Source organism: Sciurus carolinensis, chromosome 4 (genome assembly GCF_902686445.1).
Source record: "Sciurus carolinensis chromosome 4, mSciCar1.2, whole genome shotgun sequence".
In the NCBI taxonomy this organism is placed as follows: Eukaryota; Metazoa; Chordata; class Mammalia; order Rodentia; family Sciuridae; genus Sciurus; species Sciurus carolinensis.
Window position 1 is genome coordinate 167290078 of NC_062216.1, and position 22407 is coordinate 167312484.

At 58.6% G+C, this 22407-nt stretch overlaps 1 protein-coding gene across 9 annotated transcripts in view; it reads right to left on the bottom strand.

Annotated features, from left to right (window-relative positions):
* Nucleotides 1–344: 344 nt before the first annotated feature.
* The window catches only part of Csnk1e (casein kinase 1 epsilon), a 32110-nt gene continuing 10047 nt past the window's right edge, over nt 345–22407 (bottom strand). The window contains exons 1-12 of one of the 9 annotated variants that reach the window (XM_047549198.1): nt 20600–20659; nt 19463–19550; nt 10691–10801; nt 10463–10611; nt 8810–9038; nt 8070–8240; nt 7412–7560; nt 4405–4465; nt 3611–3803; nt 3387–3526; nt 2593–2656; nt 345–1660 (exon numbers count right to left, since the gene is read on the bottom strand). In XM_047549198.1, the coding sequence (XP_047405154.1) occupies nt 2640–2656; nt 3387–3526; nt 3611–3803; nt 4405–4465; nt 7412–7560; nt 8070–8240; nt 8810–9038; nt 10463–10611; nt 10691–10801; nt 19463–19538 (1296 nt within the window). In that variant the 5' untranslated portion in view covers nt 19539–19550; nt 20600–20659 and the 3' untranslated portion in view covers nt 345–1660; nt 2593–2639. The other 8 variants (XM_047549197.1, XM_047549199.1, XM_047549196.1 and 5 more) reach the window with 8 other exon arrangements.

The window sequence follows — 22407 nt, forward strand, 5'->3', positions numbered from 1 at the left end:
CACCTGGGGCACCACCTGGAGCCCAACTCCGGGAACATCTCTCACAGAGCTCCAAGATCTCCGTCGGGACACCCACTGTGGGGCAGGTGACCCAGGTTCAAATCCTGCTCTCCTACCGGAGCTCTGACTCTGGGCAAGCCATGCTACCAGGGACTGCCTCCTGCTAGAAGGCAGGGCCATTAAGAGGTCCCAGCTCACAGAACTCCTGTGTGGACAGCGATGTGGCCAGGAGCTCCAGATGGCTTCTCCCAGGGTGGCCCTGGGCCTCGGGCATCAGGACATCAGTCTGGGGTGTCTCAGCCCATCCAGCAATCAAATCAGAGGCTACTCTTACAGGCACAGGAAGTGACCATGGCCCCAGCCACCCCATCCCAGTGGTGAGGCCTTGTTCCCAGTCACACGCAGCAGTTCTCTCTAGTCCACTGGGGGAACCCCAAGGGCAAAGATGGAGACCACAGGCTGCCTGCATCACTTTATCCTTGTCTACTTTATTACTTCAAATTAACAACCACAATAAAGCTCAAAAAAGTCCAATATTTACACAGGAAAAAAGTACAAAATTCCCCCCAAAGTTCTTCAGTATTTTTTTTTCAGTTTTTTAAATTACAAAGTAATAAAAAGCTTTGCTCTTTAATTAAAAAAAAAAAAAAAGGAAAAAGGGGAAACAGAGGTAAATAAATTAGGAAATACACACATGAAGAAAACAAACAAAAATAAAATAACAAAAACGGGTGTTAACTGGGAAGGATGGACAAGTCCAACACTTAGCCCTGACCCAGGCTCCTCCTCAGAAAGGCAGGACCAAGGGGAGGGGGACCCGGGTGACTGTCAGGACCAGGCAAGTAGTTGGTAACCCAGAGCCAGGTGCTCTCTGAGAGTAGTCTCCACAGTTTCTGCCAAGACCAGGCAGGAATGGAAGATGGGACCGCCACAGGCTGGCATCCGGGGACTGGTGGTGGCAAGGACCCTCTGTGCCCTGAGGGATGTGGAGGCCACTGCCCACCCGCCCATCCTTTCCACAGGGATGATAACAAACGGCCTGGCAGGAGGTGGGGGGCACCCGCTGTTCGGGACACAGGTCAAATATGTGCACACGCACACAAGGCAATCTTGGCCACCACCTCTCACTCAAGGCTTCACGGAGAGGCAAAGAAGGACCCAAATGCTCAGGGGGACACTGGAAAAGTCCAACACAGAAAGTCAGCCACCGTCATCTGAGAGAGAACAGGGGCTGTGCGCATCTCCGTGGCTTGAGGTTCACGGAGCCCAGTGGGACCCGCCTTGGACTGGCCAACCGCTCCTGCTGGGCTCCTTGGGGCCTCTGCTAGCCGCTCTCCAATGCTGAGCGGGGCCCCTCCTGGCCAGGGGTCAGTGGTGGCAGGAACAGGTGGCTGAAGTGGGGTCTTGGCATCTGGCTTGCGTGACCCGGTGTTGTTGGGGAGCATTTGGTAGCCTGAAGGTCGGGGACAGCGGGCAGTGCAAGGGGACATGAATCCTCAGTGCTAAGGGCATCCCATCTTTTTGCCGTTGGCAAAATAAATCAAAGAAACAAGATCCATCGTCGGTTTTGTGCTGGGTTTTTTTTCTTTTAGTTCATTTGAGTGGTTTTTTTTTTCCATCTTTTTTTTTTTTTTTTTTTAAAGAAAATACAGTGAAGACACTAGGAGGGGGAAGAAAACAGAAATTAGGCACCAGCTGCCTCTGTCCAACCACCTGCTGGACCCCCTTGATCCCATCTTCTTGTCCCTGAGGCCACCCCTCTCAGGGTCCAGAGTTGGCTCAAGTCCAGCACACAGTAGGTACTCCATTTTCCCAGGAAGGGAGTAGGCTCCCCCCTGTCCTAGACATACGCCCCTGGACCTGCCTGCCCTGCTGGGGACGGAACGGTTCCCGCGCTGAGCTGAGGTCTGAGCAGGTGAGCCCGCTGCACGCCCCCGCTCCACCCCAGGCCAGTTCCTGCTCAGTGAGTCAAGCTTGGGTCCTTCCCTCGGCCTGCCAGGCTGAGTCCATGGTGGTAAACCACAGCACGCGGGTCAACTACGCACACTCCCCTGGGAGCTCGCCCTCCAACCCCGCCCCCGGCCCGCTGCCCAGGGCCAGGCCTAAATGGAGGGTTGCCACCTGTGCTCACCGCCAGGGCAGCAGCGGCAGTCCACCTTGGTGCACACCGGCTGGCAGCCTCGCCCTGGCCTGCAGCCGGCACAGGGATCCCCTAAACGCAAATCCTCTTCTAGTTCCTCACATGAACTGACCTGTTCACAGCCCAGAGGCTGAGGTAGGCCAAACCCTGGGGAGGCCAGAGTGTGGCTCATAGCCCTGTCTCTACTGGAACCAAGTTTCCAGAGTACATTAAGGAGAGGGGGACGGAGGACTGGTCTCTCTGCAGGAGTTAACCCACAAGGGGCCAGGAATGAGCCTGAAGCCCAGCTGTGAACTGGCAGGATTGGACATCTTGCGCTCCCTTGAGGACCCTTGTTCTGGGGACAGCAGGTGCTAGCAGCACATCCTCCACCCCTCCCCCACACCCTGGCTCCCACAGTGCCGGGGGCGCCTCCAGACCTGGCTGGCTGCGTCTCAGCTGGCGTCACTCACCTAGCAAACACTGGTCCAGTGATGGCTCTCCTCACTTCCCGAGGTGATCAAATGGCACGCTTGTCTTTGGGGGAAGCAGAGAGATGGGGGTAAGTTTCAAGGCCAGGGCCTAAGCAGCTGGCAACTGCCATTTGGCAAGTCCTCCTGCTGTGTAGCTCAGCCCCACCCCTACTAAGGCCCCAACTCAAGGGAAGGGGTGTGTGATCCCAAGGACCTTAGAGGTCTCTGTTTGTAGACAGAGTTGCCCAGGGAGACAAAGTGACTGCTTTAGGCCATACCCAAGTCAGTGGGCCAAGGAGGGTCCACTCTCAGGGCCAGGTCCACCGAGGCTTCCCCTCTGCAGGCAGGCTGAGGGCAGGGCTCCCACCCACCCGACAGGCCCTGGTTCCTCCCTCCGACCTCTCCTAGTCCAAATGTGGCCTTTAAGTGAAGCCACCAGATAGAAGCTCACCTATCCCTTGATCCTATGCTCTTGCCAGAGCTGGAGGGGACCACTGCAGGCTTCCTGATGGCAGGGGCTGTGACCATCTTGCCCATGAGCCCTGTTGCCCACCCAGGCTGGGCACCCAGCAGTGAGGGCCGGAGCCCAGCACTGGCACTTGCTGGGGCACGCTCGTCCTGAGCTCGTCTCTGACTTTGCTCAGTGAGGGGCTAACGAGACTCGGAGGATTAAAGGAGGCTAGTCCCAGGCCCAGGACAGGGGCTGGCTCTGGGGTTATCAGAGTCGAGGGAGAAGAGAACAGGGCCCGGAGCTGACTTGTGCCGGGGCCTCTGGCTCTGCCGTGCCCACTCACCTGTGAGGCTGAAATCCGGGAGACCTCTTGCCGCCCAGTGAGGTCTGAGGACGAGACGTTGGCGGGCGCGCCCCTGTGCAGCCGCATGCTCACCTTCCTCTCCCGGTCCACCCGTGAGATCGCTCTGGGAGAAGTATTGCCTAGAGGGCCAGGAGGGGCGCAGCCTCAGCGGGGCAGAGGCAGGACCCCCGCGCCCTCTGGTCCAGCCCAAGGCCCCTACTAACCAGCTTGCTGGATGCGGGAGGCTGGGGTAGAGGCCACAGGCTCGGCTGCACTGCGGAGCCGGCTGGCGGGGGCCCCCGTCGCTGGGCCAGGGGGCAGGGCCCGGGTGGTGGAGCCCCGCAGCTGCCCCATCCTCTCCTCGCGCTCGTGCTCTCTCCGCTCTCGGTCCACGTCCTCGGGGTTCCGGGCTGCACCCTGCAGGAGGGGAGACGGCCTGCTGGTCAGCCCTGAGACCAGGGTGCTCTGTGCCCCACCACCGTTGCAGGAAAGGGGAAGGGGGCCAGGGGACATCTCACAGACCCTCTGGTCCAGCCTCTTCCCAGAGTGGGAATTCCTGACCTGAGAGGCAGGCAGTGACCCTGAGTGCAGAGAGGAGAAACAGCCGCTCGACACCCAGAGGAAGCACAGAGCGTCTGAGAAGCAGGGGGCTCAGGCTGAGCTGGAGCTCGGGGGAGAGGCTGACACCCCCACAATGACCAAGGGCACCCCCTGGCCTCCCAACCTGGCCCCCACAACATGTCAAGAGCCCGTGCCCATGATTTCCAAACCAAGCAGGAAAGGAGTTCAGAGGCCCATCTAGCACAAAGTAGGGAACGTCAAGGGGAAGGGACAGGCCTGGAGTAACAAGGCCAGCTGAAGGCAGAGCCAGGACCTGATGCTACCTGCCTTGGGGTGGAGCTCAGGGGGCCCAGCAGGCAAGCTGGAGAGCTCGCCCTCTAGCCACTGCTGCCCCCACACAGAGGAAGTGAAAGGTCCAGAGAGCAAGTGGTGCGGGAGCAGGGCCTGGCCATGTTACCTAGTCGGTCCTGGGGCCGTCCACAGGGAAGGGCAGGGGGCTGGCGCGAGGGGGGCCGCATCTGTGGAGGAGAGAGCTGTGGGCTGAGTCAGGGACCTGCACGTGGGCCAGGGGAGTTAGCTGAGAAGGCCCTGTGCCCTGGGGGAGCGGCTGGGATCAGAATGATCCCTGAGCCCTAGCAAGAAGCCAAACTAGGCCAGGCGACCTCACTGCTGGGCAGTGGTGCCACCAGCCTTATCCTTATCTGGCCTTCTGACCTGCCTGGGGCCACACAGTTAAAACAGAGCTGGGGCCCTGCCACCTAGTCCTACCGTGTACCCCTAGAGGACTATTTAAGGCCTGACTCAGCAAAACACTCCTCACTCCTCCTACCCAGAAGCCCATCAGGCAGGCCTGGTCCCACCAGGCTCCGCCCACTCAGCCACAGACTGGCACTCGGCAAGAACCACAACCCAACCTGAGAAGGAAGAGCTGTGGCACCCACTTGAGCTCCTGTGGCAGCAATGGCCTCACTCCCTCGCTGGGGAACCGAGGCCCAGGAGCACAGCCCTGTGGCCAGCAGCTGAGTAGATGGCGGGGAGTGGCCTGTGGCGCCCCCTGGGCTCAAGCCACCAGCAGCCCACTTGCAGGCAGAAGGACTGCCCCGGCTTCGGTCCAACCTCAAGAAATGCACACCAAGGAGCTTTTTTGGCCTTTATTTGCCCATAAGAAAATACAAATCATCAACATCAGAGCCACACGAGCATCCACCCCTGCTGCATGGACATCTGTCCTCGGTTGTGTGAAACTTCCTCGTGGTCAGTGGCTTGACCTGAAAACACAGTGCTGGTTGGCATCCCAGGTTTCAGGTATCCAGAAATTCCAATGCCTCATGCGCAAGCAGGGAGGCTACTCCAAGGTCAAGGTCAAGATCCTCGTGGGAGAGGCCACTGCCCATGGTGCCCAGAATGGAGTCCTGTCTGCTAGTACCGCTTCCTGCAGGGTGCGTGTTGGGGGGTCCTGGTCTTGGGGGAAAGGCTGTGGATGGTCCCCACTGCACAGTCTATGGATGCTCCTGCCGGGGTTCAGGAAGTGGTTGAGCTAACGCCACGGTGATGAGCAGACATTGGTGATGGGTGAGGCTCAGTGCCCCCGCCCAGCTTCAGACTTCAGAACCTGACTCAAAGAGGACCCTAGGAATGGGGCCAGAGTGCCAGCAATGGGGAGGAGCGCCTGGCCGAGCTTGAGAAGACATCTTGTTGCCGGTCAGTCCCCCTAGGGTCACTGTCAAGGAGCCATCTAGAGCAGCGCTGTCCACAAAACTTTCCAGGATGACAGAGATGCTCCCATCTGCCTTGATGGCCACTAACCTGTGGCTCCCAAGAACTTGGAATGTGGCGAAGGTGACTGAGGAACTACATTTTCCATTTTTATTAACTTTAATTAAAGTCTCCACATAGCCAGTGGCTATTGAAGTGGACGTCACAGGTCTAAGAGAATGCAAAACCCTTTTTTGGAGCTGTGCTGAGCCAAAGAACCAAGCCCGTCATGGAACCAGATTCGGGGATGACTTCCTACAGGGCAAGAGCCTGGTGTCCGAGGCCCTGAAACACACTGCGGGAGGAAGAGTGGCCCATGCCCTTGGCCATGCGCTCAGCTGGAAGGGTCCCACCACCCACGGCCCATCCCTGTCCCCACAGAGGAGGGCAACAGAGCCCTCTCCTCAAAGTCCCTGACCTGCAGGATCCCCACGCTCTGCCGGTTGATGCACCGACTCACATCCACAAGGACCAGCCTCAGTCCTTGGCATCTGGCGGAGCGCCAGGGAAACGCTATGAAAGAAGCAAACCAGGACGAAGGCAGGAGGCATTTAATGAGTTAGGTTCAACACAGAGGCCACTGACTGGGCCTGTCCAGTGCCTCCCAGGCCCCTGGGCAGGGCCACAGTTTGTTTCTGGCTCGTCCAGGCCTCAGCAGCTGGTTCATTCCTGAGACTCCCACACAGGGCCTTTTCCACCACACTCTTTCCATTGCAGGGCCACCTCAGGAACAGGCGTCACCCCCACCATCCCAAGGGACGTTTCCTCACGCCTGGCCCATCGGGCTCAGGCACACTGGTGATGTCAGAACTGGGGCCCTGGAGTCCAGACCACAGGCCAGTAGTTTTGAGAGGGTATCTCCTCCACCTCCTCCACCTCCTCCATAGGCCTAACTGGGGGGCCTTGGGTGCCCAGGGTCGCCGGGCACCTGGAAGGGACAGAGAGGGCAAGCTGAGATTCAGCCATGGTGCTTGCTAGCCAAGTGGCAAATCTTGGAAGGGCCAGACCTGGGAGGTCCTTACCAGTATGTGGATGGGTACGTGGGCCCGGCACAGGGCCAGGGGCGGGGGCAGGGTGCTGCAAGAACGTCGTTGTCCTGGGGCTGAGCCTGGCTCTGGGAAGCCCCCTTTTCCAGAAGAGATGTGAAACAAGACACACGATTTCACGGATTCCGGAGCTCCAGGCACGGCTGGCGACCACTTCTCCCCACCCCACCCCCAGGACCCTTAAAAGAGGGAGACAGAACAACTGCCTAGCAAGACCCAGGGTCCTAAGACCAGGAAGAAAGAAGCCACTCTGAACAGGTCCAGGCTGGCCAGGGGGGCCTCGGTGAAGGCAGCCGCCCGGGACACGCAGAACAAGAGCAGCAAGACAGAGCAGGCAGCGAGAAGGGCTGCAGGAGGGCCCAGCAGAGCCATCCAGGCCCTGCCCCGGGCACCCAGGAGGGACTGGAGGCCGGACCAGGGCCTCCTGGGCCTGGAGGGAGGTGGCACCCTGACCGCGCCCTGCCCACTGTGGCAGTACATGCTGTCCACCTGGATGTGGCTGGAGAGGGGTGGCTCTGGGACCCCAGGGAGGTCACTTGCGGCGTCCAGCTCATACCTCCCATTTGCAGGGAGTCCTGCCCCCCACCAGGTCACTCTGGCCTTATGAGTCAGGGCCTTCCCCGTCCAGTCCCCCAAGCCCGCCTTGGTCTCCAGGTGACTCACGAATTTGAGCATGTTCCAGTCGAAGACATAGTCATAGGAGAAGCCCTGCCGATGGAAGAGGTTGCGGAAGAGCTGGCGCAGGTAGGAGTAGTCAGGCTTGTCGTCAAACCGCAGGGAGCGGCAGAAGTTGAGGTATGTTGAGAACTCAGCTGGGGGGTCACCGGGAACAGAGGAGGCCACCGTGAGGTCCGAGCTCCCAGGACCCCCACAGCCTCCATTGCCCTCGCCACCCACTGTCCCTGTGGATGGTTTCAACCTAAGGGAAGGCAGGCCTCCCTGTGCTGCTAATGCACAGGCCCGGGAGCACAGCCTCTCCCCAGCCAGTCCACAGCTCTGCACCTGCTGACCCTGCATTCCAGGCTCACGGCAGCCGTGAGCTCAAAGGGCGTCCAAGGGCCCGTGATCTAAGCAACAGCAGGCAAACAGCCGCTTCTTCCTCGAATGCCTCCGTGCCTTGGGGGCGAGGCACAAGTGGGTGGGGGACATCTAGCATGGGACACCTAGCGTGCGACACCCAGGCTGGGGGCTCCAGGCCTCCCACATGCAGTGCAGTGGCAGAGCCCACGGTTAGTCCCTTGGTGCCAAGGGCTGTGGCAGCCCGCCTGGCCGGAGCCTTGTCCACCTTCAGAGAAGCCCACCCTCCCCACCTGGCACTCACAGGGGTAGCCTTTACAGAGGACCTCGATGGGCGTCGACATCTTCTTCTCACTGATCCGCTCGTACTTCTGGCGCTTGGTGGCTGCTTTGAGACCCTGCCAGGGCAGGGAGCCCAAGTTGAAGTACATGAGCACGTAGCCCAGACTCTCCAGGTCATCGCGACGGCTTTGCTCTGCAGAGTCAGAGGCGAGGTGAGGGGCAGGTCCACCCGGGCCCCTGGCTCCTCTTTAGTCGTACTCTTTACCACGCCTGGCTCTCTGCCACCCTGCTACGCTGTGTTCTGAGAGGGCCCGTGGCAGCGCCTTCCCAGCCCAGTCTGGGCCCAACTTTCCCAGCTCAGGGGTCATTTCATTCAACAACTCTGAGTAGGCTCTGCCACCTCCACACCTGGCCCACCCCACAGAAAGGGCACAAGCTGTGGCATGAGACGGCTGAGGTCAGATTCGGCCCTGGCACTCACTAGGCTCTGTGCCCGTGTTGAACTTCTGACCTGAGTTTCCCAGAGGTACAAATGGGGAGCACGGACCTTACTCAACGGGGTTGCCGTGAGGGCCAAGCAGGGCACAAGAGGGTGGCCGGCACACACGGTTCCTCTTATGGAGGGGAGATGTGGGTGCTGGGTCCAGGCCCCAGGGCAGACTGGGGTGGGGACGCTCAGTGGGGCCTCCGACTGCGGTGGGGGTGGGGAGCTGGCTGTGGCCGGCAGCCCGCAGGTGCACGTGCTCCGGGCGGGCCACTCACCAATGCCCAGGTGGGTGTTGATGGAGGCGTAGCGGGCAGTGCCCGTCAGGTTCTTGTTTTCCCGGTAGGGGATGTGCTGGTGGGTGCGGGCGTCCCGGTACTTCTTGGCCAGGCCAAAATCAATGATGTACACCAAGTTGCCTTTCTTCCCCAGGCCCATGAGGAAGTTGTCGGGCTTGACGTCCCGGTGGATGAAGTTCTTGGAGTGGATGTACTCGATGCGGCTGATCTGGGGGAGAGCATTCAGCAGGTGCTCAGCGGAGGGGCTGTGTACGTGCCTTGGGCCAGGCCCAGACAGTGAGGATGGCAAGTACACCCGGTGCCTGCCCTGGCCGGGGGAAAGGTCTGTCCCCGACTATGAAGGATGATTCAAGGTGCAGGCCAAGAAAGGCGGCCTGGAGAGCCCCTTTCTTAGGATGAGCCCCAAAGGAGGCGCCGGCGAACGTGTGGAGACAGGGAAGGAGGGCGAGGAGAGAGGATGGCAAGGCCCAGAAGGAAGGACAGCGGCCACTGCGGCAGGGAGCCAGAGGCAGGGGCAAGCCGCCTGGGGGAGGGGCAGCTGGGGCACCAAGGGGAGCCCAGAGATGGACACCTACATCACAAGTCCTCACTTGGCTTCCAAAGGACACCAAAGCCAGTAGACACATGTCGAACTTTCCCTAGTAAGTGGTGGTGGTCTTTTTTGGCACTGGCAATATAACCCAGGGACAGTTTGCCACAGAGCCACATCCCTGGCTCCTTCTGTTTTTTATTTTTAGACAAGTTCTCCCTAAGTTGCTTAAGGCCAGCCTGGAACTTGTGCAATGATCCATGCACAGGACAGGTCTCTGGCAGGTCGTGCCAGCTCTGGGCCTCAGGCTTCAGCGTGGCCGAGTACCTCCGGGAGCCTTTTTGAGTTGCACCCTGTGAGAATCTTGTGACGCTCCTCAGAGTGCACACAGCCTAAAGGTGGAGTGTGCTCATAGACAGACAGGATCTGCAGGGCCCACACTAGGTTCGAAGCTCTGCTTTTTTTTCTTCCCAGTACTGGGGACTGAACCTAGGAGTTTACGCATGCTAAACTGCACTCTGCCAGTGACTGGCACCCCCAGGCCCTTTCTATTTTTTTGAGACAGGGTCTTGCTTGCTAAGTTACCCCAGGTTGGTCTTGAACTTGCAATCCTCCTGCCTCTGCTTCCTGAGTAGCTGGAATCACAGCTACCTGTGCGTCACCATGGTTGGCTATGTATTTTATATTTTTAGGAAAGCTCTCCTCTGTGTATAAAGGGTCTTAGGGTCTAACACCTTCCCTGGTCTAGGCACTATGGGGCTCCCCACTTAACCCCAGCACCCCAGGGAGGGGGAGACTCACAGCAGGTGACTGAGGCCCAGAGGGGTTAGCAATTCACCTTTGGTTACCAAATTGGGACAGGACACAGCCAGTGTGAGCACCACAGGGCAGAACCCCAGGCCCGCTCGGGGACCCAGATGTGGCAGCCTGGAGCCTGGAACTCTGCAGCCAGTAGTTAGGGTTCCCGACCCAGGACAGGTCCGTCCTGTCCCGCCTCCTCCTCCATTTCCCTTTGGAGGCAGGATGCAGGGCTAGGATCCGTGGCCACTGGCAGGATAGGGAAGTGTACAAGCCACCTGGCCAGGGTTGGGATCGGGACTCACCATCTGGTCGGCCAGGAGCAGCACCGTCTTGAGGCTGAACTTGCGGGAGCAGAAGTTGAAGAGGTCTTCAAGGCTGGGCCCCAGCAGCTCCATGACCATCACGTTGTAGTCGCCTTCTGCCCCGCACCACTTGATGGACGGGATCCCCACTGGGCAGGGCGAGAGGCACTCCGTCAGGCGGGCCCACCCCCCGCGCGCCAGCCCGACACCCCGCAGCCGCAGCCTCACCTCCGCCCTGCATCATCTTGTAGAACTTGCTCTCGATGTGCAGCTGCGGGTGCTTCGTCTTCACGCACTCCAGCTTGATGGCCACTTCTTCACCAGAGGCGATGTTGGCGCCTGTGGGGGGAGGGTCAAAGGCCCAGGGTCACTCCCGACACCCAGCAGGAGGCTGCCGTGGCCAGGTGTGGGGCAAGCTGGGCACCTGCCTCTTGGGACAGAGGTGGCAGGAGGCTTCCCAATGCCCTCGGCTGCTCAGAGACCACAGGTCAGTGTTGCAAGAGGGCCTGACTGGGGGAGGGGCAGCACGAACGGTCCCCAGACCGCGGAAGGGGTGGGACTTAATCCTGGAGACAGGCCAGGCCAGTGGGTGTGTGGAGAGCAGGGATCAGGGACCAGAGGCCATGGGGTGGGTGCTACGCCCTCTGTAGCAACTCTGAGTTGCAGAAGGATCAGGAAGGGATGAGCCTAGTAACCAGCACCCCTGACGCCAAGGCGGCCACCCTCACAGGCGGCCCACGCATTCTGTCCCAGCGCGTCCCCCTCTGCCACTGGATTCTCATTCCCACAGCAGACGAGAAGGCCAAGATCCACTCAAGGTACATGGCTGGCAAGTGGGGACTCAGGAGCAAAACCCAAGTGGGCGCCACCGGTCATGCCTGCAATTCCTTGGGAGGCTGAGGCAGGAGGATCGCAAGTTCAAGGTGAGCCTTGGCTTAGCAGGCTCTTAGTTTAGCAAGAGTGTCTCAGTGAGATGTTGTCTCAAAATTAAAAATAAATAAATACATAAAGGCTGGGAGTGAGCTCAGTGGTACCAAGTCCTGGATTCAGTCCCCAGGATCACACCACACACACCAGAGTGAGGTCCCAGCTCTACTGGCTTCTGAGTCTAGGTACAGGGTCCTGTCTGCAACCCACCCCAACCCCTGGGTTTTGGGGCAGACTTGAGGGGGTGCACATGGCCCAAGAAACACACAAGGCCCACCTCTCGGACTGGGCCCACCCATAGCTCAAGAAGCCACTGGGAAGACCAGGTCCAAGAGTACCTTGTCTCAGTTTCTCCAGTTCAGGCGGGCCAGCGGGAGGTGGGGGCTAGCCTTGGGCAGCGGGTCTCCAGCTCCAGCACCAGGATGGAGTCACACAGCCACCCAAACAGAAGGCCAGGGCACACAGGTCGGAACATCCCGCGGGAAACACAGACTAGCTAAGGAACACCCAGCACACGGACTGCACGTTCATTAGGGAGGGAAAAACACAACCATTCTGCATGCACCTAGGAAAGGTGAGCAGGCACCTCGACCAGCAGCCCCACTCCTGAGCACAGGCCTGGGGGATTCCATGCTGAAAGGACAACGATGTACACAGAACCAACAGCCCTGACGCCTGGCAGGAGCTGAGTCACTGACAGCAGTGTGGACACACAAGGAATCCCAGAGGGCAGTGAAGAGAGATGGGTGACAGCTTCACCCAGCAACCGGGCCACAGAAGCCAAACTGTGGAAATGACCCAACTGCCCACCAGCAGATGAATGGAGACAGAGTGGTCCATATACATGGTGGAATATCACTCAGCCACGAAAAGGAACGGAGTACTGATAACCCATGCCTCAACACAGGTGAACCTTGAAAGAAAACATTCTGTCCAGCAAAAGAAGCCAGAGACAAAAGAACAATGTGGTTCTTTATGTGCAGTATCCGAATCCATAGAGACAAAAAGCAGATTAGTGGATGCCAGGGTGGTGAGTGGCTGCTTAACGGGCATGGGGATTTCTTCTGGGACATGTTTTGGGACTAGACAATGCTGTAGTAAACCCCACCGTACTGTACATGTGTTTATTTGGTACTGGGGGCTGAACCAGGGTACTGTACCACTGAACCACAGTCCCAGCCCTTTTTTGAGACAGGGTCTCATTAAGTTGCTGAAGCTGGCCTTGAACTTGCAATCCTCCTGCCTCGCCCTCTCAGGTGATGGGATGATAGGCATGAGCCATCATGCCTGGCTTGAACTGTACACTTTAAAATGCCTAATTTTATACTATGTGAATTTCACCTCAATTTTTTAAAAAGGGAGAGAAAGCAAGTAACAGATGAAAGTACAGTTGCATTTGTCTCCATTTCAAAGCACTATAAAGATGTAGTCTAAGGATGCAAACGTGATAAAACCCTCAACAAAAGGGAACAGTTTAAAGTGTCATCCAGTTGTTATCTCTGAGGTTATCTCTGTGAGAGGAGGCTGGAGACAGGACAGGCAGGGCTGCTGCGGGGCCCTTTCAACGGGGCAGTTCCAGGGAAGGGTCCCATATAACCTTAGGGTTAGGCAAGGCTTTTAAAAAAAAATCCCTCACTTAATATACAGAAGCCATTAAAAAGGAGGCGACGGGGATTTCTTCCCCTTCAGAAAGACCCCCTGCAAGGTGAAAATACCAGACGTGGGGTGTGGCTTGCTGGCACAGCGCGCCGGGGCCAATCCCCAGCACCGCAGAGACGACGGAACCCACCAGAAACAAAGCAGGAAGAAAACGTACTCACAGTTCCTTCTGGCTTTTTTGGTACTGGGGACTGAACTCGGGCACTTAACCACTGAGCCGCGGCCCTATTCCCCCACAATTCTTACCACAGGCGAAAAGCTGACAGATAACAGTGCCTACAAATCAGTAGGAAAAAGAAGCAGGAAACAGGGCAAAGAATGTGAAGAGACGCTTCCCAGAGAAAGGCCATTAGGAAGGGCTTCCGCACAGGAGGGACTCAACCTCCCTGTGAGAAATGCAAATCCAAATAATCCCCAAGGCCATTTCTCAGCTCCAGTAAGGGCCCAGGACCGGTGACGCTGGCTCTCCCCAGGGGGCCGTGTGTGCTGTCCACCAGCAGCTCCACTTCTGAGGCTTCAGCTGACACCCCGACACCCCTGCACAGTGCAAGCCGAGGCCTGGACGAGGCAGCACAAGCTTGGAAATGACCCAAATGTCCATCACTGGGGCACTGGGTACGGAAAGAATGGCCCATCCAGAGACCAGAACACAATGGGAGGAGAATGAGGAAGCTCTCTGTGCAGAAGTGGACCTTCTCCAAGGCAGGAAGTGAAGGGCGAAGTACTGAACAGCACTGTCCCCTCCTTCGGAAGCGGCCTGCCTTGGATGTATCCACATCCAGCGACCCTGGAGAAACTGCGGCCAGCCCAGGAGGGCCCGCCCCACTGGATACTTTGTTAACGAGGTCCTCATGGAGTGTAACTCAGGCACCAGCAAGTCATCCACTTCAACAAGGAAGTGCAACATCACACAAGCAAGTTCAGAATGTTTCCATCACCCCCAAGACACACGGCCCTTTAGAAGTCAGTACCCCCCAGACCCCCCCAGTCCTGGCCACCACTAATCTACTTCCTGTTTCTATGGATTTGCCTGTTGTTCTGGACATTTCACAGAAACAGAGGCATAAAATATGTGATCCTTTGTGACCTGCTTCTTTTTTTAGGTAGCGGGGACTGAACTCAGGGGCACTTGACCACTGAGCCACGTCCCCAGCCCTTTTTGTATTTTTTGGAGACAGGGTCTCACTGAGTTGTTCAGGGTCTGGCTAAGTCGCAAGGCTGGCTTTGAACTCGCCATCCTCCTGCTTCAGCCTCCCAAGACCTGTGACCTGCTTCTTTTACTTAACAGTTTAGTGCTTGGATGTTGATTCTGTATATAAATTCTGATTTCTGAACTGCATAAAACAAGAAGAGGTGACTAAACCAATGAGCAACGGGAGAAAGCAAGTCGCAAACTGTAAAGTGCTTTTGACACGACATTCACCACTTGCAGGTCCTTGGGTTTCAGGATACAGTGAAGACATGGCGTGGGGGGAAGCCAGGGTCCCTTCTCACTGAGGGCGCGAGAGGCTGAACACTGCAGGCTGGTGCGAGGTCACTCCAGCACCAAGCCGCTGAACCCAGTCTCCATTCCCACCTCCTGACCAAGGACCCTGGGTGGGTCCCCTGCCTCTCTGTGCCCAGGTGCCTCATCTGCTAAGCTCCCTGGGCTGTTTCAAGACACAGAGAACTTAGTAGAGGCGTGGCGAATGGAACCGTTCCACAAGTGTGAGGGCACCAAGGAAAGGCTGGCCCGGGCCCGGGAGGTGGGCAGAAGGGGACAGTCAGCCCAGGGAAGAAAGGAGCTCCTCCCGGGGGCAGCCGCAGGGCTCCCAGCACAGCAGCAGGACTGAGCCAGGCACAGAAGTCACTGCACCAGCAAAGGCCGGCGGGGGCACACGGCCAACTCTGAGTGGTTTGGTACAGTGGGACTCCAGGCAGCTGAAGGGGACAGTGGCAGAGGTGGGCAGTGCCAGGATCGGGAGGTCTCAAGAGGCCGGCTGAGATCCCGGCCTTCAGCTGAGGGCTCCAGCCGGGTACAAGGTCTGCGGTCTCACCAGTACTGATGTTGGAGGCCATAGAAGCCCTTGCTGTGGGACTTCCTGTCGGGTTATTTGGCAGCACACCTGACAGCTACCCCGAGACAGATGCCAGCAGCCAGCACTCCCCCAAGCTATAGTGACTAACAGTGTCCCCAGACCTTGCCAAATGTTGCCTGGGAAGCCCACATCAGTCCCCATTAAGACTTACTGGAGTGCTAGAAAGGGCTGGAGGGGACCCGAGGTGGTTAGGAGACCCAGGAGGCGGCCACTGCAGCTGTCCAGGCAGGAGGTGACACAGGCGGGGCACTTCATCCCCTTAGCCGACACCGTCCTGCGGGACTACAGCTCACCTCTCTATTTGACACAATGAAAAACCCACACTCCAAAGGTCGAATGACCATATGCCACACAACGTACCGGGTACAGGGACTCGAGCTGCTAGGCAAAGCTCCTGCCCCGAGTGCTGCCAGCACCTCGGCCCGCGGACCTCATCGAGGCTGCCAGACACCCTCCATTCCCACCGCCACTAAGCTGAGCTACAGAGGGATAAGTAAGTACCCGGCCCACGTGGGACAGAACCTGCTGGGGCAGAGCAGGACTTGAAATAAAGCTCCCGAAGTTGCTGCTTTTCCCTCCATTCCACTCATCCAAATTGGAGCAGGTACTGAGCCCTGGGCTGGGGGGCCAGGCCTGCGCTGGAGCTCCATGCACCTTCTGTGGGTGCAGTAAACAGGAACCGTGCGGGCCGAGGGCCCGAGGAGGCAGATGGCCTGCACAGCTTCCTGGCGGACTCTGTGTTGGGAGGTGAGTGGTCTAGGCATGTTGGAGAGGGGCCCAATGGAAAGGCCTGGAAGCCAGAAGAAATGGTTTCCTTCAAGCACAGAGTGTGGCCCATGGGTTAGAGAGAGCAGCCCTGTGGGTCCATCAGAAGGACTTGGGCCTGGCCAGCCTCACATGGGGTGCACTGCAGACAGCTTCAGGGACCCGTGGGTGCAGGGTGGGCTGAAGCCCACTGCCCAGCAGCAGCAACTTTCACACCCCTGGTAGCCGAGGCCTGGAGTGTCCCCATGCCAGCCACCCCAAAACTACCTGCAGAGCTGAGGACGGGAATTCATCTGTGTGTAGGGGGTACTGGTGACTGAAACCAGGGGCACTCTACCATCGAGTGACATCTCCAGTCCTTTCTAAAATGTTTTTATTTTGAGACAGGGTCTTACTAGGTTGCCCAGTCTGGCTTCAAACCTGTGATCCTCCTTCCTCAGCCTCCCAGTCATCAAGACTACAGGTGTGTGGCGCCGCACGAGGCTAGGGCAGGGGTTCTCAGCTGCCTAGAGTCCCAGGATGCAGTCAGTGGGCAGGCCCGGGGTGAGGCAGCCAGGCCTTTGTACAGCCACCAGAGCCCCGTAACAACGTGGCCCACTCTCCTGTCCGTCCCCTCAGCGACGTGGCACCAGGAGCCCTGAGGAGGAGCAGCGGGCCTCACAGCCGCACCCACCATGAGCCTGCCAGCGTTTGATCCTGGAAAGCAGCTTGGAAGCCACGTCCAGCCCCACTTGCAGAGTCCATCTGGAGTCAGGCCCTGGCCCGGGCACTGGTGAGGGGACTGTGGCCAGAGCTCTGAACAAAGGGAGCCAGCAAGGCCAGCCGGAGGACCACAGTCCCTGCTGTCCCCAGGCCAGCAGGGCGCCGGCCTAGAATGGAGCTGATGGGAGGCGCGTCAGGGCAGGGCCCACACCCTCATGCCCAGTGAAGACTGGACAGTGGCGCAAACAGGCTTCCTCCCTCCCCAGGCCCAACAGGACCCAGATCCCTGGAGAGCAGCAACTCCCAATTCAGCCCGAGGGCAGGACCCGGCGGGAAAGCAGCAGCGCTGGGCTCAGCACAGAGGTGCTTTATAGGCCAGGATCTCAAAACCCCAAAACTCCTCACGCTTCCACCTGAACCACGGAGAAGTCAGCGGGTACAGTGGTGCATGCCAGCCGCCCCAGTGACTCTGGAGGCTGAGGCAGGAGGATTCCAAGCTAGAGGCAACTTAGCAAGATCCTGTCTCACAAGTTTAAAAAGGGGGAGGGACGTAGCCCGGTGGTGGAGCACCCCTGGGTCCACTGCCCAGTACCGCAAACAGAAAAAGGGAAGTGGAAACACTGGCGCCACCATGGACTGTGTCCATATAAACACTTCCGACAAAAGGAGAATCTAGGCTGGCAGGAGCCGCCCGAGCTCGAGGGCACAGCTGGTAAGGGAGACGCCAGCATCCAACCAGCTCAAGGGCCTCCACGGCTGGCAGGACAGGAGCAAACCCGGACGTGGTTTGTACAATCAACAAGATGCCTACGAGAGAAACAGGAAGGCCTGCCCTCAGGGAGACACACTGCAGGAAGCAGGGACGTTGGCTTTTCTCAGTGATGTGGGGCTGCCCCTCCCTTCCAGGGGCTTCCATTTCCCTTCTGCAGAAAGAGGGCCTGGAAGGGGTGCTGTCTAGGAGCCCTGCCTGTCGTTGCCAAGAGCTGACTCTGTGCGCCACCATGCTGCCCGAGGCTCAGTGGTGAGCATGTTCCTCTCACCCAGGCCATTTTCCCCGACGGACAGAGGTGGGGCCCTCCGCTGCACAGCCCAGAATCTACGCTCCGAGACAAGGCGTCTTGTTCCAGATCACACAGCAGAGGAGGAAGAAGGCCGGGACCCGAACCTGGTCCAGTCCCCAAATCCCGGCCTTTCCCCTCCTGCCCCAAGTGAGGCCCTGGCACACTCGAGCCCCATTTCAACACTTGCTCACCTGACCATCACCGCATACCTACTGGGGCAAGCCGCAAGTGGGGCCCTGGGGAAGGAGAGGAGACTCAGCACCATGCCCGCCTCCCAGGAGGAGCTCAGAGAAGAAGCAACACTTTTGTTTCATTTAATGAAGTTTTTGAGACAGGGTCTTGCTATGTTGCCCAGGAAGACCTTGAACTCCTAGGCTCAAGCGTGGCTCCTACCTTGGCCTTCCGAGTACTGGGACAATGCACCACTGCACCAGGCAGAGAAGACCCTTAAACCAGCTCCAACCATGCCCGCCCGCTCCCTCCCCAGCGTTGTGGGGCACAAGTTAATGAGCACTCAGCAGCCAACTGCACGAGGCCAGCGCTGCACAGTCTACAAACTGCCTTCCCATCAGCCGCTTCATCTGAACCTCATGACGGCACTTGGTCAGCTGGGCAGTACAACACATGGACCTCACAGATGGGGACACTGAGTCTCAGGGTAGCCCCCCAAAGCGAGGCCTAGAACCCAGGCTGCCTGTCTTCTACGCTCCCTCAGGTGCAGTGTGGTGTAAAGGCCGCCTTCTCCAGTTTTCTGGAGCAACCGTGGCAGTCATCCTGACCGTGCTGTACCCCACCTTCGTCAGCAGCATCTTGAGGTCTGCCATGAGAGAGGTGGCTTTAGAATGGGCATTCGGGCAAGTGCTCAGAATGCGTGCACCCTGCCCTGCACCTGGGAGCCCGAGCAGATGGACTCCCCTGTGGGGCAGGCGTTGAGCGTTGGCGAAGAGAAACCCTCAGGGTCTGAGGTGGAGCACGTGGCACTGACAGGTTGGCATGCCCTGCCAGGACAGGACTGACTCGCCTTCACTTCCCAAGCAGGGAAGCAGATGTGGCCCGTCCTGCTTACCAGGGTACAGGGGCAGGACGGAGGACAAACCCCAGGGGAGCTCACCAGCTTGCCCTACAACCCAAGACAATCGCCAAGAGAACTACCCACTCCAGGCCAACACTGCAAAGGCGACTGCAACCATGACTCTTGGGCAGGCTGGGAAAGTGGCATTCAGTGGCACAAGCATCACTTCTCCCAGGCCAGAGAGGGCTGAGATGTCAGTGATTTGTTTAAAATGACAGCATCGAACAAACTCAGATTTAACAGGAAGCACATCCGGAGGGAGAGCTCCCTGGAGGAGAAGACCCCCTCGAGTCATTCCAAAGCCTGTGTGGGCTGCATTCCAGGCCAGATCACAGGCACAGCCTTGCTGGGGGCCAGGTGGTAGCCAGGCCTTCTCTCTACCAGCACCCTTCTTCCAGGACAGAAGACATGGGGATGACGATCCAGCCTGGGCTTTCTCACGCCCAGCTGGAGACCCAGGTCAGCTACAGCTAGAAATTGGAGCTAAAAATATCCTCCTCTGCCCAGCTCAGCAAGTGGGAGCTCCGCCCTGCCAGACTGGGTGCCAGACCCAGCAAGGAGCCCCGGCTGCCTCAACTCCACCTGAGGCTTCTTCTCTACCTGGAATGTCCCTGGAGGCAAGACCAGACACTGGAACCTCTGAAGCTCTGGCTCCAGATCCTGAAATCCCGGGATCATTTCTCCTCATCACCCCCTGGCCCATCCCAGGGCCTCCAGCTGGGCCAGGCAGACTTACCCAGGTAGATGTCTCCAAAGGACCCACTCCCGATCTTCCGTCCCAGGCGGTACTTGTTCCCCACACGTAGCTCCATGATTCACTCTTGCTGCAGAGGGAAGCGGAAGGTCAGAGCAGCGGGAGCAGGGAAGGGGCCTCACCCCTCCCCACCGAAGGCCAGGCAGAGCCACAGGGACTGAAGGCCCATCACCCTCCCACTGTCCAGGAAGCAATTTGACCTCACTTTGCTTGAGGGCAGCCAGGTGTCAGGTAGCCCAGTGGCCACACCCACACACCTGGGCACAGCTGCAGCAGGTTCTGGACAAGGCACAAGAGGAAACAGCCCCCTTTAGGCCCCACCTCTGTTCCACCCCCAGACCTGGTCTTCCAGGTGTCAGGCCCGGCCAATTCGCCGTGTGTCCCGTGGGAGGGGCCTGACTCTCACTGGGGGAAGGAGGAGAGGGACCTGCTGACACTTCACCCTCCATTCGTGATGCCAGAGCCTCACAGCCCTCTGCTGCATCTCTTTGGAAAGACGTCTGGGGCTGACTTTCTTCAAGACTAGGAGGGCCGGGCTCCTGCGATGCCCTTGTTCAGCACCTGGGCAACCCAGGCAGGCTTAAGTGGCGGTCCCTGTGGGGCTGGAGGCATCCTGACTCGAGAAGCTCCCCTTCCTTCTGCTGTTCATCCTAGGCACCCCAAGCCCTCGCACAACAGGATCTGGGCACCTGTGCTCCTGGCTAGCAAATGAGGAGACTCAAAAGGCCTCAGAGGCAGTTTTGGCTGCTGGGGGACCAGGGAATGGCAGACTGTGAAATGGAGAGGGAAGGGGTTCAAGAGACCTCAGTGTGGGGCTGTGGCTGTGGCTCAGTGGTAGAGCGCTTGCCTGGCAGGTGTGAGGCCCTGGGTTCAATCCTCAGCACTACACATAAATAAATAAATAAAATGAAAGTTCATTGACAACTAAAAAGATATTGAGAGAGAGAGAGAGAGAGAGAGAGAGAGAGAGAGAGAGAGAGAGAGCGAGCGCTCAATGTGTTTACAAGAGGGCCAGTTCGAGTGAGCGGACAGGACTCCTTTTGCAGACAGAAACTCAGGCCTAGAGAGACCATGCCACGGCCCTCATGCCACCCAGCAGCAAGTCAGTGGCAGTCTCACCTAGGTCCTGACAGGGTCCTGCTGCCCCTCTTGGTCTCCCGCCCTCACACACAGGACTTCTTTCATGCCAGGGCTGGAAGGCAAAACAGGAAGACGGGAAAGCAGCTGTGCTGGCACACAGGGACTGACCCTTCGCATGCCAAGGGATGCCCCAGGAGCCAGGCACCCCGGGAAGGGAGCAGGGAGAGACTCGTTCCTCTGGTGGTCAGGCCGGACTTCCCGAACCGGGCAGAGCGGAGGAGTCAGAAGTTCTGCCCCGAGTAACATCCAGCCCAGGGTTAGGCTCCCAGGGAGAAGCCACAAGCCATCCATGGCCACAGGAAGCAGGCTCCACCCGTGCCAGCCGAGCTCGGGGCTTGCCATCAAGGGCCTCTGCCCACATGCCTGGCCTGGCCCAGCTGAGGCACCACGGCTGCCAGCAGGAAACCCACACGCCACACACCCCACATTCACACACCGTCCAGCTGCCTGAGTGTGTACCCGCCAAGGGAAGCAAGAGAGACACACGCAGTGAGTCCCGCTGGGGGCCGGTGAGTACACACACAGCCCCCCCAGCCCATGCCCACCAACGTGAATCAGAGACCACACAAGGCAGCGGGAGAGCTGCAGGTTAGGAAAGGAACATAAATACACCCGCATCCTATATTACATAAATACCCACGCCGGGTTATATAAATACCCGTGCCCTCTGTCTGGGTGTCTTACATAAATATACCGCACAACCCCACAGCCCCTCTCGGCTCACCGGGCTGTCTGCAGAGAAGGGAACAGGGGTGCAAACCACCAGCCCTCCAGGACCCCACCACCGCTCTGTCAGCCTCCCAGACAGCACAGTCTCCCCAGCCCTGGGGGCTGGGGGCTGGGGGCATGGGGACCAGGGCCCTAGGGAGAGCCTTCCCAAATCCCCCCAAAGGAGAAGGGAAAGGCTTCATCCGAGAACAGGGGAAGCTTTCCAGTTCTCTGGCTGCTTCTCCCGTGGGGGTGGGGTAGGGATGGGGGGAGATAAACAAAGTAAAAAAAAAAAAAAGAAAAAAAAAAAAGGCGGACATGAAGAGTCGGGAGTTTCAGAGGGTTAGGAAATGAGACCTGCTACCAACCAGCAGGGCACATGGGCAGGTTTTTTACTTCCTGACCCCTCCTCCTTCCCTAGAGCCAGGACCCTTGTCACTGGACCATGAAGATACAAACGGAAGGGGTATCCAAGCCCCCAGATCAAAGAGACCCAAATACTGGGCCATGTACTAGAAGCATCTTGGGACGTTCCCCCTTGTCCCCAAATCCTTCTGCCTGAGAGGTTATGCCAACAAGAAAATATGTAAGAAAACTAAGGGCAAAGTTGGGGAGGGGGCTCCCCGCACTCTGAGTCTGGGCATTAAGAGTTGGGAACCCTCTCCAAGATCCGGGGCACCACCAGTTTGCTTCCACAGACCTGCAGACCAGGGGCTGCGCGGCCACGAACGGGAGAATCCCGTCCGCGAACATCCCGCTTCCTTTCTCCACAAAGGAAAACAAAGCCCACGGCCTGGCCGACCGCGCACCCCAGCACCTCAGGACCCCCAAACGTCCCCATCCCACATGCGGAGACAGCCTTGCTGACCCTGGTTCTGGGGCACCCGGGCCACGAGAGGAGGGGGTGCCGCTGAGGGTCCGGCGAAGCCGACAGAAGCCCGGGTTTGGCCGGGAAGCCCGAATAAACAGTATCGGGTGCCCCCAGCACCCCAGTCCCCTCCCTCGGCGTCCCCAATTCACGGCCCTGAGGCCGCTTCGGCCGGACGGGGCCTCGGAGGGCCCAGCCGGGGGAGGCGGAG